Consider the following 14,204-nt stretch of genomic DNA (forward strand, 5'->3'; position numbering starts at 1 on the left):
AGTCCCCATTACAAATATTTTTCTTTGGTTGTTTTGGGGTTTTATTGTTATTAGGTTGTTTTTTTTCTTTTTATTCATTAGACTTATGTTTTGTTCCTGATCAACTGAGAATTTCTGGCACCATAATTAATTCCATCCAAGCTGTTCATTTGATTGAATAATTTATTCAGTCTTAATTAATTAAATTGCTAATTGACTTTCTGAGAGATGGGTTTTTAAGCAGTCTGCTGCTGGCCTAGTGTTTTTTTTTTTTTTTTTAATAAAGTAATGTCTTCAGTGTTCACTGGTTGCATTTTTAAACTGCAGTTTCTGAACAATTTCATGCCAGGATTGCCAGAGAAGAGACTCTTTTTAAAGAAGATGTATTTTGAAGAGCTAACAATGGAGAAGGTTAATCCTCTGATCCTCTTGGCTTTGATTAGTCACTTAAATTTGATTTTAGACTCATCTAGATCTCCAAGAGAGAAAAAGAAAAAACAAATAAAAGAAACAAATAGAGCAAATTCCTTAAAATTAAAAATTAAAAAACAAAATCATATTGATATTACAGCGATTCCCTAACTGTAATATCTTCCAATTAAATTATTCTGACATTAATCTAACACTCACTTTGCTGGGGACCACCTTTATCCTCTCCAAAAGGCCCCTACTGGGTCCCCGAACCACAGCTTGGGACACCCTACCCGGAAGTGGGTGGTGGAGTCACCGTCACCCAAACTGGTCACACCACCGTCGACATACTGCCTGCTGGGATGAGGCTCACCACCGGAGAACCACAGAGATTGTTACAAATCTGAGATCAATCACAATCTCAGCGATAAATCGGCGAAACGACCAGTAACCAACATTCAGTTAGTAGGAGCAGGGAGGACAGAGGCGCGCTGCCAAAATGATGGAAGAAATAGATAGATTTCAAGTGCCGAGTGCCGTGCAGGAGGCGGAGATGCAGGCTGAGATGCAGCCGCTGGTAAGTCAGATTTGTAGGCTTATATTATCTATTGGAAATGATTAATCAGTGTTTTGGTCTTGTTTTGTTCTTTAAAAATAACACTTGTACCAATCCGGGATGTTTGTGTGAGGCCTGTCATTCATATTATGCTATGCTTTGGGATTCCGACAAATCCATCACCTGCCATGCGTAATACTAGCTGATGTACTATTAGAGCATTTCCTAAGTTTTTATCGGCAGCTATCAGACATCAAAATGTGAAAATGACATCATAACCCGTCAGATAATGGTTTGTTTGCTTCTAATCAGGCGTATTGGTTCCTCTGTGTAATAGGCTACATGCAGCGTCCGGTCTGCTGCGTAGTGAGCAGCATCCGTCATGTCTGGCGAAAACAAGCATCCCATCCCAGCACTGCTGCTACATCCTCAGCATCCATGCAGCAAGTTGCTCCGGCTTCGACGCCACTTGTTTCGCCCTGAAGTGATGAACGGGCGGCCCTCACTCGCTAATATGTGCGTGTATGTGCCATTAAACCACCGTCCCTTGATTAAATCAGTGTACATGATGTGACGGTGCGCTCCGTGGCCTGTAGCGGGGCCCAGGGTTATTGCAGCCTGCAGGGCGGCCTCTGCTGCCCACGGCCGGCATCTAGAGAGCCAGACTAGACCCAAAGCTGTCTGACCTGCCATCTACAGGCGTCAGCATAACCCCCGTTCACCCCTTTGCTTGATGAAGCCACTGATCAATAAGGTCTTTCTTTCTACTTATCTTTGCCCTGCGGATATAAGAGGTGCGTTTTTCAGGAGTGGTTCCAAAACTGGGACTTCCAGGAGTCCTCCACATGGTCCCAGAGCGACTTAAAAAAAATCAAGGATCACTTAAAGTTCGATATTTTACGGTCACTTAAATTTTGTGTAATTGCTATTTTGATGCACTGTCTCCATCTTTATCTTGTCAGTTGGATGCAACCACAACATAATCTAATGGTTTGCCAATTAAGGTTTAGGTAATCCAATTCTCAAGCAGTGTCTTTTTGAAACAAGCAATCTAGGTGTGTGTCCAATGTTTCATACAATGATGTTCATCACACAGAGGAGGGGAGTCTTCCTCCTGTTTCATCTATTTATGAACTGTTTTATCCACATTGTCTGGGCATTGTGGGGTTTGTTATGCATTAAAATAAAACATTAATTATTCATGGATGCCTCAGTGATGCACATTTCCACTCATATTTCTGTCCATGCTGTGTTCCTGTGTGTCTCCAGGACCCTGCCTCATCCACAGCCTCAGAGGCGGACTCAGACACCAGAGAGGGGGAACCCGTCACTATCAACTACAAGCCCTCCCCCCTGCAGATGAAAATAGGTGAGTAGGTGCTACTGTCTGGCAAGTGTCTGTCTGTGGGAGTCAGGATATCTTGTAATCTACTGTGACTTTAAGGGTGTGTTAAGAGTGACACCTTGTAATGTATAGATGTGGGTCCAGACAGGATCTGCTGCTGTATCTGGCATAATATCTACTCAGGACACAGGCTTAGAGGAGTGTGTGTGCAGACTATGTAGCATTTTAATTCACAGTGTGATGGTGTCTCAGCAGTGAAGATCAATTTTCTATTACAAGGCAAACCAAACACTGTGGTGATATACAGTGGCTTCATCCTTGTTATGGTGCTAAGTTATCAGTAACAAGTAGCATTGTTTAGGCACATGATCCACTCTCTGTTTTAGGACTATAACTAACCTTTTTTATATTATTGATTAATCTGTCAATTATTTTTTTGATTAATCCTGTAATAATTTAGTCAAAAATGGTAATCACAAGTTCCCAGAGCCCAAACTGAAGTCTTAAAGTTGCTTGTTTTGTCCAGCCAGCAGTTCAATATCCAAAAAAACATTTAGTTTATCACGTTATAGCACAAAGAAAAGCATGTAATCCTCACATTTGTAACTAGAAAATGCCTGAGAAGTGGCTTAAAAGATGCGATAAATCATCAAAGTTGTTGTCAGTTATTGTTTATATTTAGCAATAATCCATTAAATAGTTTGGTTTATGGATATTAACAGCAAAAGTATTTTTAAATGTTTGGGGAAACTGAGGCTCTCATGTTTATGAATAGCGACAGTCCTTAAAGACTCATTTCAGCACCTTGGACAGAGTCCAGTGGTGAGCAGCCGAGCTTCTTTATTTCCTTACTCCTACAGAAATACTTCAGTAAGCCAAAGCCTTTAAGAACTGACAATAACAGGTAAACCAAAATTAAAACAGGTAAACCATTTAGTGTCAGGAATGCTAAAAGTGTATTTTTTAAGCCTCTGTAGAGGTACTTTTCATTCTACATTAGCACTGCACGACAGGTCTTAAGTGCAACACACCTGCAGTGTTGTAATGTTGAAAGTGAGACCACAATGAAGGCTACAGTCCTGCTTAATATTATTCAAAGATCATCTTAAAATATCTTATATGAAACTACAGTCTCAACACATCCCTTCAATTATGCATGCTTGTTAAACTAGTCACTTTGTAACTGTGACCTTGAGATGCATAAGGCTCTAATCTACATATAATGACTTTTTAAAAGTCCTTTCTCGATTAAAAATTGAATGTCTTTAACTGGTGACACAACATAAATTAAATACATCATATATAGAATAAATAGTTACATTTGTAGTGTCACTAATGTATTTCAGTTCATCACTGACTCAGACTAGACTGACAGGGTTCATCATTTGTCATCTGATCAGTGATGAGAATCGAACAAGGAAGAAAATGGAGGGGAAAGCATTCGGGTCACATGAGGAATGAGTGCTTTTAGGATTTAGTATTGAGTTGTTTATCAGTTGAAAAAAAAAGACTCCTGATGACAACAATGCCCTCACTTCCTGGTCAGCTGACCATAAATCCCTCCAGAGAGCAGAAACTGATCTGCACTCATGTCATGTTTTGCACTGTGCTGCTTTCAGATGTGAAAACTTACAGTTCAGAAAAAAGATGGTATAGTTCTCTCAAAGTGAAAATTGACTTCAGATATAATTAAACCCAGTTCCCTTCCCTGATGATCACACTTCCTGATGAGTGTGTGTTTTAAATTATGCTTATTTCCTCTAGTGAAACTTCAGTACTCAAGGCTGTGTGCAAGACAAATATGTCATTTAATTTCTTAACTGGTCTGAAGAGGCAAATATGACAAAATGATATGCAACAGGAAGTTGAGAAATCAAAACTTTTCTGTCAACAATACCATGCTTTACATTTGCCAATTACAAAGGTTCCCAAGATTATTTAGTTTGTTTGTGCTATGTTTTTATACAAACTGCAGCATTTGCAACATTTTAAGTGTGTGTGATTTGTAAGTCTTACTAGTCAGGGATATTGACCATGTTTTGGAGATGAACCACGGTGTCTGTTCTTGTTTGTGTGTGTGTTTGTTGTGCAGAGAAACAGAGAGAGCTGGCTAGGAAGGGCTCATTGAAGAACGGCAACACTGTAGGTAGTCCAGTCAACCAGCAGCCCAAGAAGAACAACGTAATGGCCAGAACACGGTGAGAAACGAGCGCTGCGGTCTCGCTTTGGAGGAGAAAATGAGGGACTTTCATCTTTTGTTGGGTGCTGCTGTCTTTCTGAGAGTTGAATCGAAATGTCTTTTAGTGTTAAACAAAGTCTTCAATCCAGTGCAATATGTTAGATTTTGGTAAGCTGCTGACAGCATGGGGCATACAAGCTAGTTCACTAAAATGATGATCATAAAGTTGTTGTGTTGCTCTGTACTTGATTACTGTCTAGAGATACTGTAGTCTGTCATGATGGAATTTGCAATTGTTTCGTGTCACTGTATCAATCAAATCAAAGCACAATGAAACAGTGAATCAGAGCCAGTGTCAAATCAACAATACTCAAAGAAAAAGATTAATTTCGTTCATCTTACCTTGTACTGTGTGTAGATTTATTATATAAGATCAAAATAAACATGTTTTCGTGGGCTTGAATAGATGGATTTTTATCTCATATCCATCATCTTTGTCTGCCATATGAGCTCTGAAGAGAAAAATAGTTTTATTGATTCAGGGTTTGTAAGATGTCCGAGTTAGAAATTAGACCTCCTTCGTGCTTCTGTTGTTACTTTCGTTGAGCTGTGATGTTGCCTCCAGGCCCGCTTTCCTTTTCTCTTAACATCTCTGCCAATCGTTGTCTTACTCACATCTTCCCGTTTCCCCTCCTCCTCCCTTCCTGTCACATTCTGTTACACCCTCTTCTGCTCTTCTGATCATTCCTCCTCTGTCCTCTCTCTCTCTCGCTGCTGCCTCTTTCTCTCTGTTCTCTCCCCACAGGTTGGTAGTGCCCAATAAAGGCTATTCCTCTTTAGACCAGAGCCCAGATGAGAAGCCCTTAGTGGCCCTAGACACAGACAGGTGAACACACAAACACACACACAACCACAGACACTAATCCTCAAAATTTTTTTGCCTCTCTTTTTCTTGATGGAGAGACACATAAACACAATGTTGTGTTTTTCTGTTTCAGCGATGATGACTTTGACATGTCTAGATATTCATCATCGGGATACTCCTCTGCTGAGGTGAGTTAGTGATGGAGCAGATATCTGTGCACTCTGTAATGCTTCACGTTTACTCTCATTCAGTCACTCCCTCGCCTTTTTTCCTCCATTTTCTCTGATTGTTAAGAGGCCAAGAGCCAGGTCTTCTTAAGCCGGTCTTGAAGTAAACCCATTTATATCCATCCTGCTCATCCATGTTAATTTTGTAGGCATGTGCTCCCGCCACAAGTGCATGTTTGCATTGCAGACACACCTGCACACAAATGTGTATTAGGCATGAAGCAGGAAACAAATTAAATGCCATCTCCGGGTGTCTGCGCCGGCAAATCCTGTTCTAAATGTTGCTGCCAATAAAATTGCAAATCACAGCCACATCATCATTTTTATTCCTCAGAGGAGTACTCATTCCCACCCTCCGTCATTTTTCTGTCTCTGAGTGGTCGACTCTTGTAAGAATGTTGCAGTCTAACAGGGGTCAGATCTTAATGCTACCGTGATGTCAGAAATATCTAGCTGATGTACAGTAAATGCTGTAACCCTGTTTAGCCATCATCTCCTCAGTCTCAGCATTAGATAATGCCAAGTTGTAAGCGAGGGGCAAACCATGGCAACAGTATGATTGTACTGTAGCTTGAGGAAGGAGGGCAAAGGTTGTTGTTGGTAATGCAGTACAATAATGTGTAAGTTCATTTTAATAGACTAGACTGTTAATACATAAAAAGGTAAAGGCTACAATTTAAGAAAAGGACAAAGAAACCGGATTTTAGACAATGTCCTATTTTTCCTGCAAACAAAGGCATTGTCCTGATGAAAAAAATCTCAACAGGGAAGGACACATCACGGTGATGACAAAGCTCCAAGTGATGATCCTTACAGCCATCTGTGAAAGTGCCTCAAATCAGTTTGCCATGGTTACTACAGTAGAGCATAGGAAATCTTGATATTGTTAAGTTGTATATAAAAAGATGTTTTTGTTGCCGTGAAGCAGTGACAGAAGTCATTTATTAGTTTAGATGGTGGTCTCGGTACATGAAGACTTAAACTTGAACTGCTTAAACTTTACTTGTCCTACCAAATTTGAGACCCAAATTTGAACCGAGACCTGATTATTTTTAGTATTTTTTCTATATTTCATCTGTTATTGACTGTTAGCTCACCAGGCTAATGCAACACATTTGTTAGCTTTCTGGTTTGGGCCTTGTGTATCTACCTGCAACACATTCACACGTGGATGCAGAGGAATTTCTGATTAAGTTACATTTGAAGATATGTTGTGTGGAAATATCAAACCTGAACCCAAGCAACAAAACGTCTGGTCGAACTCTACACACCCTGAGTATTAGCAATGGTTCTCTGGGCCGGTACTGGTCCGCAGGTCGGAGATTGAGAAGAGCTTCTCCAGCCCAACAACTTCTTCTGCCTCTCCTTCTTTCCTCAGCAAATCAACCAGGATCTGAACATCCAGCTGCTGAAGGATGGTTACCGCCTAGACGAGATCCCGGATGATGAGGACCTGGATCTGATCCCGCCCAAATCAGTCAACCCCACCTGCATGTGCTGCCAGGCAACCTCCTCCACCACCTGTCAAATACAGTAACCCTACCCCGCTCCAACCCCTTTACCCCTTCCCTTTCCACACAACATAACCCCTGATCTTCATCTGCTGTGAGTTTACTTCGCCGCCAGAGCGGCGACAGTTAAGCATTGGTAGAATATTGTAATGACAGTTAAGTGCTATGACGATAATGACAATGACAAATAATCAAATTAACATGTAGAGAGTTTGGTTTAAAACTAGGAGAAGGAAAATGTGAAAATATTCAATATGTATTTAAAATATGAGTTAAAGTGGTGGTTTCCTCCTATGGTAGGACGTGCACTTGTGTTTGAGAGCCTTTCTCCTGGTGAACATGATGTAACATAACACACTGATAATAGTAGACAGGAAACAAAAGGTCAATTGATGCTATAAAGTGATTTCCATTTCCCTAAAGAACAAGAAACATTATCATTACCGCTGACTCAACTGCTCTGCTTGCCTGAATTCTGGGTTCCATTTTTGCAATTTTTATTCAAGTTTTTATTTGAAAGCTTACTTTTTTAAACCTGAGGCATCAATATCAAAGTATGTGTTGAAGAGATATTTGAGAAGTGTGGACTGCGGTCTTGGTTCTGGTGCGGTAATCATCGTACTGTACAGGGTTGTTATGTAGCACAGGCCAGGTCGTTACACTCATTCACGCCACCTTCAACACTCCCCGCCTTTGGCTTTCTTTGCAGTACTGGTTTGAGATGTTTCAGTACAGAGTTTAGGGATGAATGTATGAAAATGAATGGCTGAGGAACAAATTGCATGAAGAGCACCAGACTAAATAATTGAATGGAAAATAATAAATAAATAGCCTGTTGCACATTTGATTTTTTTCCCCCCATTTCTACTGTGCAATCACATGCTACTGTTGTGGCTCTAGCTTGACATGTATTTATTTATTTTGGGGCCATGTCTTTGTACTCTTTCCTGCATAGCAGTGACAGTGTCTTATCTGAAATGAACTGTGTCAAAAGGGAAGATTACATATCGTTGCACCGACCCTCTAACACATGATGCTCACATGTCTTATCAAGGCCAAAGGGATTATGGGGCACGTAGGATAGTTTTTTCAGTGCATTCTGTTGTTACCTCCACTATATATTTTCTCTGTGTCACAGAACCTGACGATCACCAGACACTCCTTCCTTCCCATTTCTACTTTCACACTACAGATCATCAAGGAGCACACAGGTTCAGACACCACAAAGATTTACCCTTTCTTCTCACATATGCATATGCATGCATACAGACATAACAATGCCAACATAAAGAGTGAGGTGGCATCTTATTTGCCTTATTTGAATAATAGGTCGGAAATCGTTTTGTAATTACAACATCAAGGATCGTTGACTTGGAGCACTAATATTCCTTCATTTACAACCTCTGACTCCCTTAAATCAGTTGATTATTTGCAATTAGAGTATGCCTTAAGTACGGAGAAGTTTAAAAGACGTGTGTATTTATTGCCATCTTGATGATTTAGTTTATTTGAAAGAACATTTGCTGTCTTTTAAGGTGTTTTTTTTTTTACATTTAGACACAGGTGATGCTTATTTTTCTTTGGTTTTCTCTTTTTTTTAAATGATTTACTTGTATGGTAAACACCTTTCATTACAGTATTTAACAATGTTATTGTTATGTGCGGTGTATGAAAACAGTAAATAAACACAAAGCTAATGGAGCACTCCCTGTTCTACCTTCCTTTATTCATTTTTACTGTAAGTTATCTTTGCTCTGTTTCATCAGTTACGACCTTAAAGAAGAGGATGAAATATAGTGTCAGATATGCTTGCGTGGTGTGGGAGAGAGGTCATGAGCAAATGCTTAGAAAGAAAAATAATTTTAATGTTAAAACTTTTGAGCAACAATTATTACATGGCTATGTATAATGCGATAACATAGGGTCTGGACTGACAGTCCCTGATTACAGTACAGTAGCATCAGAAGTAAGGGCTTCAACCTGAAAGGGTGATGACACAATCACAGTTGTCATAATGCCAGAACAAAAGAAAAACAGCATTTCACTTTACAAATGTATGTAGGTTTGTGTCCTAAGAGCTAATCTAAACCTAACTTTACACTCTATCTGGACATTTGATGATGCATCATATGGCAAGTATAAAAAGAAAACTAATGACATCAACAGTGTTTCTGGCTCCGGTAGTGGACAAATAACACCTGTCATCCCATTAATATTATTATAAAAGATTACCAGTCAAATAAAAAATACACTGTACCAAACAAATACATACAAACATGCTACATGATGGAATTGATTGATTCACAAACTAAAACAAGAGTGTGCCTTAAAATGCTCAGACAGAAAAAAAAAAAAAAGAAAAAAAAAAGAGGTTTTATGACTTTCTGTTGCGAGAAATGTTGTGCTTCAACATCACCACCAGGGGGTGTAATATTGATTGAAATGACCATGCATCACATTATTCCCTGATAAAATGCAGTCCAGATACTGAGTAAACAGAAGTTAGTTTCAAGCAGCTGGCACTGTTGGCATAAGAGACAGTCATTGATATTCAAATGATTGTTGAATATCAACATAAAGAGTCTTGACGATGTTCATTCAGGTAGTTTAATTCCAAAAGCTGAAAATGTAGAAATCCTCTCTGCTACAAAACCCTTAAAAGGCACAGAGCTCCTTGTTTACAGTTTACACACTTTTAATAAATATGACTCGTTGTGGTCTTAAACTCTGAAAAGTGTTTCAACTGCAAGTGGAAAAAGTAAAGTCTCCCACTGTAGCTTTTAAAGGCTTTACCCTGTTATGTTTTTCCTGCACTGTTGACACAATTCAAGCGTGGAAAGCGATACAGTTGCTGAAATTCATCTTACCATGAGGTTTGCTTATGTGTTATGGTCTTGTCAAAGTACTGTAAAGGTATTTTGGTGCAATTATTTGCAAGTTTATCATGATGTGAAAACATTTATGTATCAACACAGGAAACACACCGCTTATACCTAAAAGCTCACAGTTTACCTGATTTACTAAGCCCAGAGTAAAATATATGAAATTAAATACCCAAGCTCTTTAATTCTCTATATTATAGCTTTGTTTTATTACTTTCTAATAACACTTAACTACAGTATATTGAGTAAATCATCCATCTGAAAGGTAGTTTAATCTATATACATGATAATACTGCTATACTGTACATTCGCTTTGTCCTGGACTGGAGAGTAACTGTACACAGGTGTGTTTATGTGTGCAATAATAATATTCACTAAATCCTCTTAACTCACTGGGAATATCTCACTCATGACATTTTGTTTTCTTGTTTTTTCACCTGCAAATGAAGTCTGTGATTGAGAATGAACACATGTAGTGTTTATGAAAACTATACATATACATCCAGAAGAAAAAAAAAAACCTCACACAACATGAAGTAAAATAATTACAAGCTGCAAAGCAACTACACCTGCCTATAGACAGACTCTGAATAATCTTTAATAAATACCAATCACCTCAGGGAAGAAGGGAGGGAAGCTCTAATTTGATTACAGCCAGGTTCAGAAGTATGTTTCTGTTTGTTGCACAATGTTACATGCGTAGAAAAACTCTGATAGTGGTATAGCTGGTTGAGTTGTCTGACTTGACCGGATTTGTATAAAAGGTACACGGGTGTGTCCGTGTTTGTGTATGCCTCTGTTATGGACTGCATGTACCTTTATGTATATATGTACAGCATGAGGGTGTGTCTCACACCCCGACAGGGCTTTGGTCTCCAGAGTCAGAGGACGACATGGACACAGAGCAACGGCGTCTCTTGGCTGCGCTGGCGCCCTGGAGCATGCTGGGATGGAAGCCTGCGTGTCTTCGGGCATGTTTAGTCAGGTGGTCACTCCTCATGAAGCACTTGTCACACATTGGACAGTTGAAACGCTTCTCGCCCGTGTGTGTGCGGTAGTGACGTGTCAGCTCGTCTGAGCGGGAGAACTTCTTGCCACAGTCTGGCCAGGTACACTCGAACGGGCGCTCACCTGAGGAAACACACACACACACCTCTGTAAATATTAAACTTTAAAAGACTGCATTTATTGCTAAAGCTCCAACATCAATCCTCGTCACTACACACCTTATTTAACTTTAATATTTACTCTAAACTGAAACTAATCCGCGTGCAAACACACTTTAATTCAAAACCCAACAAATTCTGGACTTGCCTTTTGGACATTAGGGGGAGACAAAACATAAACACACAACATTATTATTCAAAATTGTAGTTTAGCCTCTTATTATTATTTTATGTATTTTTTTCTTCTATACTGTGTAAATGTTGGATTGTTGTAGGAATCGTATGCATAGACATGCGAAAAATGGGTGTTTCTGCGAGGCCAGTTCTCTCTTTTGATTTGGGGACCGTAAGTGGGTGTAATGGATTAGGAATGGGTTTAATATAACACACAACCCACTTTTGTTATTTTATCCTATTCTATTTTTGTCTTGGGTAACTATATTGTACAGATCATTTAGTGCCATGTTTATCTGAGAGGAGAGGAAGCAGAAAATTGGGGAAGTAACCCTTGACATACAGTGAACCCATCCTGACGACCAAGTTTGTTCTGTTATATGTTTATTTATTTTGTTTGTTTTATGTTCTACTACCATGTAGGTTGTTTAAAATGCAGTAAAAAAAATAAGCATTAAGAATATGAAAAGTAAAAATGAATCAAGTCAGAAGAAGAAGAGGGTACAAGCTTCATCTAACAGCTGTTTGTTTTTTGTCTGAGGCCAATCCAAATTTTGGGAAGCAGAACTGCATGAACAGTATTTTCTCAGAACAAACACAGAACATATTGATATAGAAATGATAAGAGCCTCCTGAGTAAAAAAAAAAAGAAAAAAGAGAGAAGGGGGTGGGGGGCGAGAGAGAGAAAAATCCATGGATACCCACACCCCCTCCTCTTCCTCCTCCTCCTCCTCCTCCTGCACGTGCTCCATTGAACCACATAACCACATGTCTGCTCTTGTTTACAACCCGACGTGAGTGGAGCAGGAGGGGGATGACGTATGAGGAAATGGTGGTGCAGGGAGGGTTACCTCCGGACAAGAACATGTGGGGACAACAGTGTCGCAGTGACCTACCATGTGAACCATAAGCCAATACGTTGCCATTTTAGTACACAGTTACTCGTTATTATTAGTATGAGCGATGCATGTTAACACAAAAGCAGCTGTATTTGTTTTAGAAAGACAGATTTATCTTTTACAAGGTGAGTAACACTGATAATCATTTGAGACATTACTTAGATGACATCCTGTCTTATGGTGGTCCAGGATGACATATAGCACTTGAACAATTTACCATGCATTACAACGCGGCGGCACGCGGCGTTCCCAGATCGCAGTTTGGATGCGTGTCAACAGAACATTAAAATACCCCCCACACACACCTCCCCTCCCTTCTCCCGTCTCTGTCTCTCGCACACCTCCCCTCCCCTCTCAGCCAGCCTCTGGCCCTCTATGGGCCGGTCAGTCACACCCCCAGCAGGGGCAAATTCATGGGACCACCATTCCTATAATCTGTTATTCATTTGCAGGAACATGTGGGCTCTCACTGACACCTCTCATCTCACATTACAGGCACACCATGGGCTGTATAGGCCTAACGCACATGCCATAGTATTAGATCATGACTTTAAATGACATCAGTATTTGGCACGTTTCATCTCTGACATTAGACTATTCACAGACTGTGTTTTTGCGTCCCTAATCATTTTTTTCTAGACATATGACGTCTTAGACATAACCATTAGAGGTTTAACTGTGATGTCAACCTGCGTCTGATATTAAAATGATGGCAGAAGTGACGCAGAGCGGTTTCGCTGTCGTCAACAGAACCGAACCAGTAGGCGAGTTTCGTAGGCGTGTCACCCAGTCCACCACTCACCGGTATGGACCCTCAGGTGGGCTTTGAGGTGGGACGACTTGCCGTACATCTTCCCACAGCCGGCGAAAGGGCAGCAGTGCCTTTTTTCGGGGGAGTCCTGTCTCGCCGCCGCAGCCGCCGGCTTCTGGTTCCGGGACTGTTTGGGTGCCGCCGAGCCCCGGCTGTCCCCGGCGTTGAGCCAGCGGCTCCCCCGCTCCACCTTCTCCTGCGCGCCGGCCTCGCTGGCCCCGACACATCTGCTGCCTCCCGCGCTGATAGCGTTGGGATTGCATTTGTTCAAGTCCAGTAAAATCATCGCCACCATCAGTAAAGTCCCGTTCTCTTGGTTCTCTTTCAACATGTCCTCTGTGCGCCCCGGTGGTCTGCTGGGGACGCAGTCTGCAGGGACATCAACCTCCGACATCACCGCAGCGGATCCGGATAATAGAGACAAGAAACAATGTAGGCTATGTATTGAAAAACAATCCGGGAAAAAATGACACAATAAAGTAATCAGACCGCAGTCCTGCCAGTAAACATGTGGTTAACCACCCACACGTGTCGTCTTCAATGTGACCATTCCGCAAAGGCTGCGTTTTCTTGTGGAGGTTGCAGGGCGGATAAATAAACACCCCCCTCAGTAAAGATAGCAGTCTGAACAGTCCCCGGCTCTCCCTCTCTCCTTCTACCGATGGATCATTTTTTTCTAATAATCTGATCAATAAAACAGCGTTTAAGGACTGAGCTATTGTGTCTGCGTTTATTCCGCCTTCCTGTGCGCTCCCACACATGCGTCAACTTGTCCTATTTTACTGTGAGCAGCACTTCTCTCAACTCCAAGAAACAATTTCGCGGAATCCCACGGTGTCATAATAAAACAGGACTGCGATTGGCTGAGAGGAAACGTGATTCGTTTTTTTGGAATTGTCTATTCACGGGAGTGAGTGGCGAGACAGTTGGCCAATCACAGGGCGGAATGGATGAAAAGAGGGATGGACCAGACTGATGATGCCTTCAGAAAGTTAATCCGACTGGGAAATATGGGCGTCACAGTGTAAAATTGATTTTGAAGTTTTAGCTTCAGTTGCTATGCACTTAGACATGGGAATAAATCTAGCTAAAATATAATATACTCCAATCAGGAAAAAATCCAAATAATAGTTTTCCATGTTTTAATTTTCTGGTTGAAAATAAAATGAGGAACACTGGGAGACTTTGTCTCGTTCAAA

General features: G+C 40.7%; 2 protein-coding genes across 2 annotated transcripts; one reads left to right on the plus strand and one right to left on the minus strand.

Moving 5' to 3' along the window:
• The first annotated feature begins 691 nt into the window (after nt 1-691).
• Nucleotides 692-8,774, plus strand: fam219ab (family with sequence similarity 219 member Ab). The gene is made up of 6 exons (XM_042421517.1): nt 692-967; nt 2,216-2,315; nt 4,384-4,489; nt 5,276-5,356; nt 5,469-5,523; nt 6,941-8,774. Exons 1-6 carry the CDS (start codon nt 890-892, stop codon nt 7,097-7,099), a joined length of 579 nt encoding a protein of 192 aa, XP_042277451.1. The 5' UTR covers nt 692-889; the 3' UTR covers nt 7,100-8,774.
• Nucleotides 8,775-8,917: 143 nt separating this feature from the next.
• klf9 (Kruppel-like factor 9) lies at nt 8,918-13,814 on the minus strand. Its single transcript, XM_042421320.1, has 2 exons — nt 12,997-13,814; nt 8,918-11,086 (listed from the first exon to the last, which is right to left on the minus strand). Exons 1-2 carry the CDS (start codon nt 13,397-13,399, stop codon nt 10,806-10,808), a joined length of 684 nt encoding a protein of 227 aa, XP_042277254.1. The 5' UTR covers nt 13,400-13,814; the 3' UTR covers nt 8,918-10,805.
• Nucleotides 13,815-14,204: the final 390 nt, after the last annotated feature.

Source organism: Thunnus maccoyii, chromosome 9, assembly GCF_910596095.1.
Source record: "Thunnus maccoyii chromosome 9, fThuMac1.1, whole genome shotgun sequence".
Taxonomy (NCBI): domain Eukaryota; kingdom Metazoa; phylum Chordata; class Actinopteri; order Scombriformes; family Scombridae; genus Thunnus; species Thunnus maccoyii.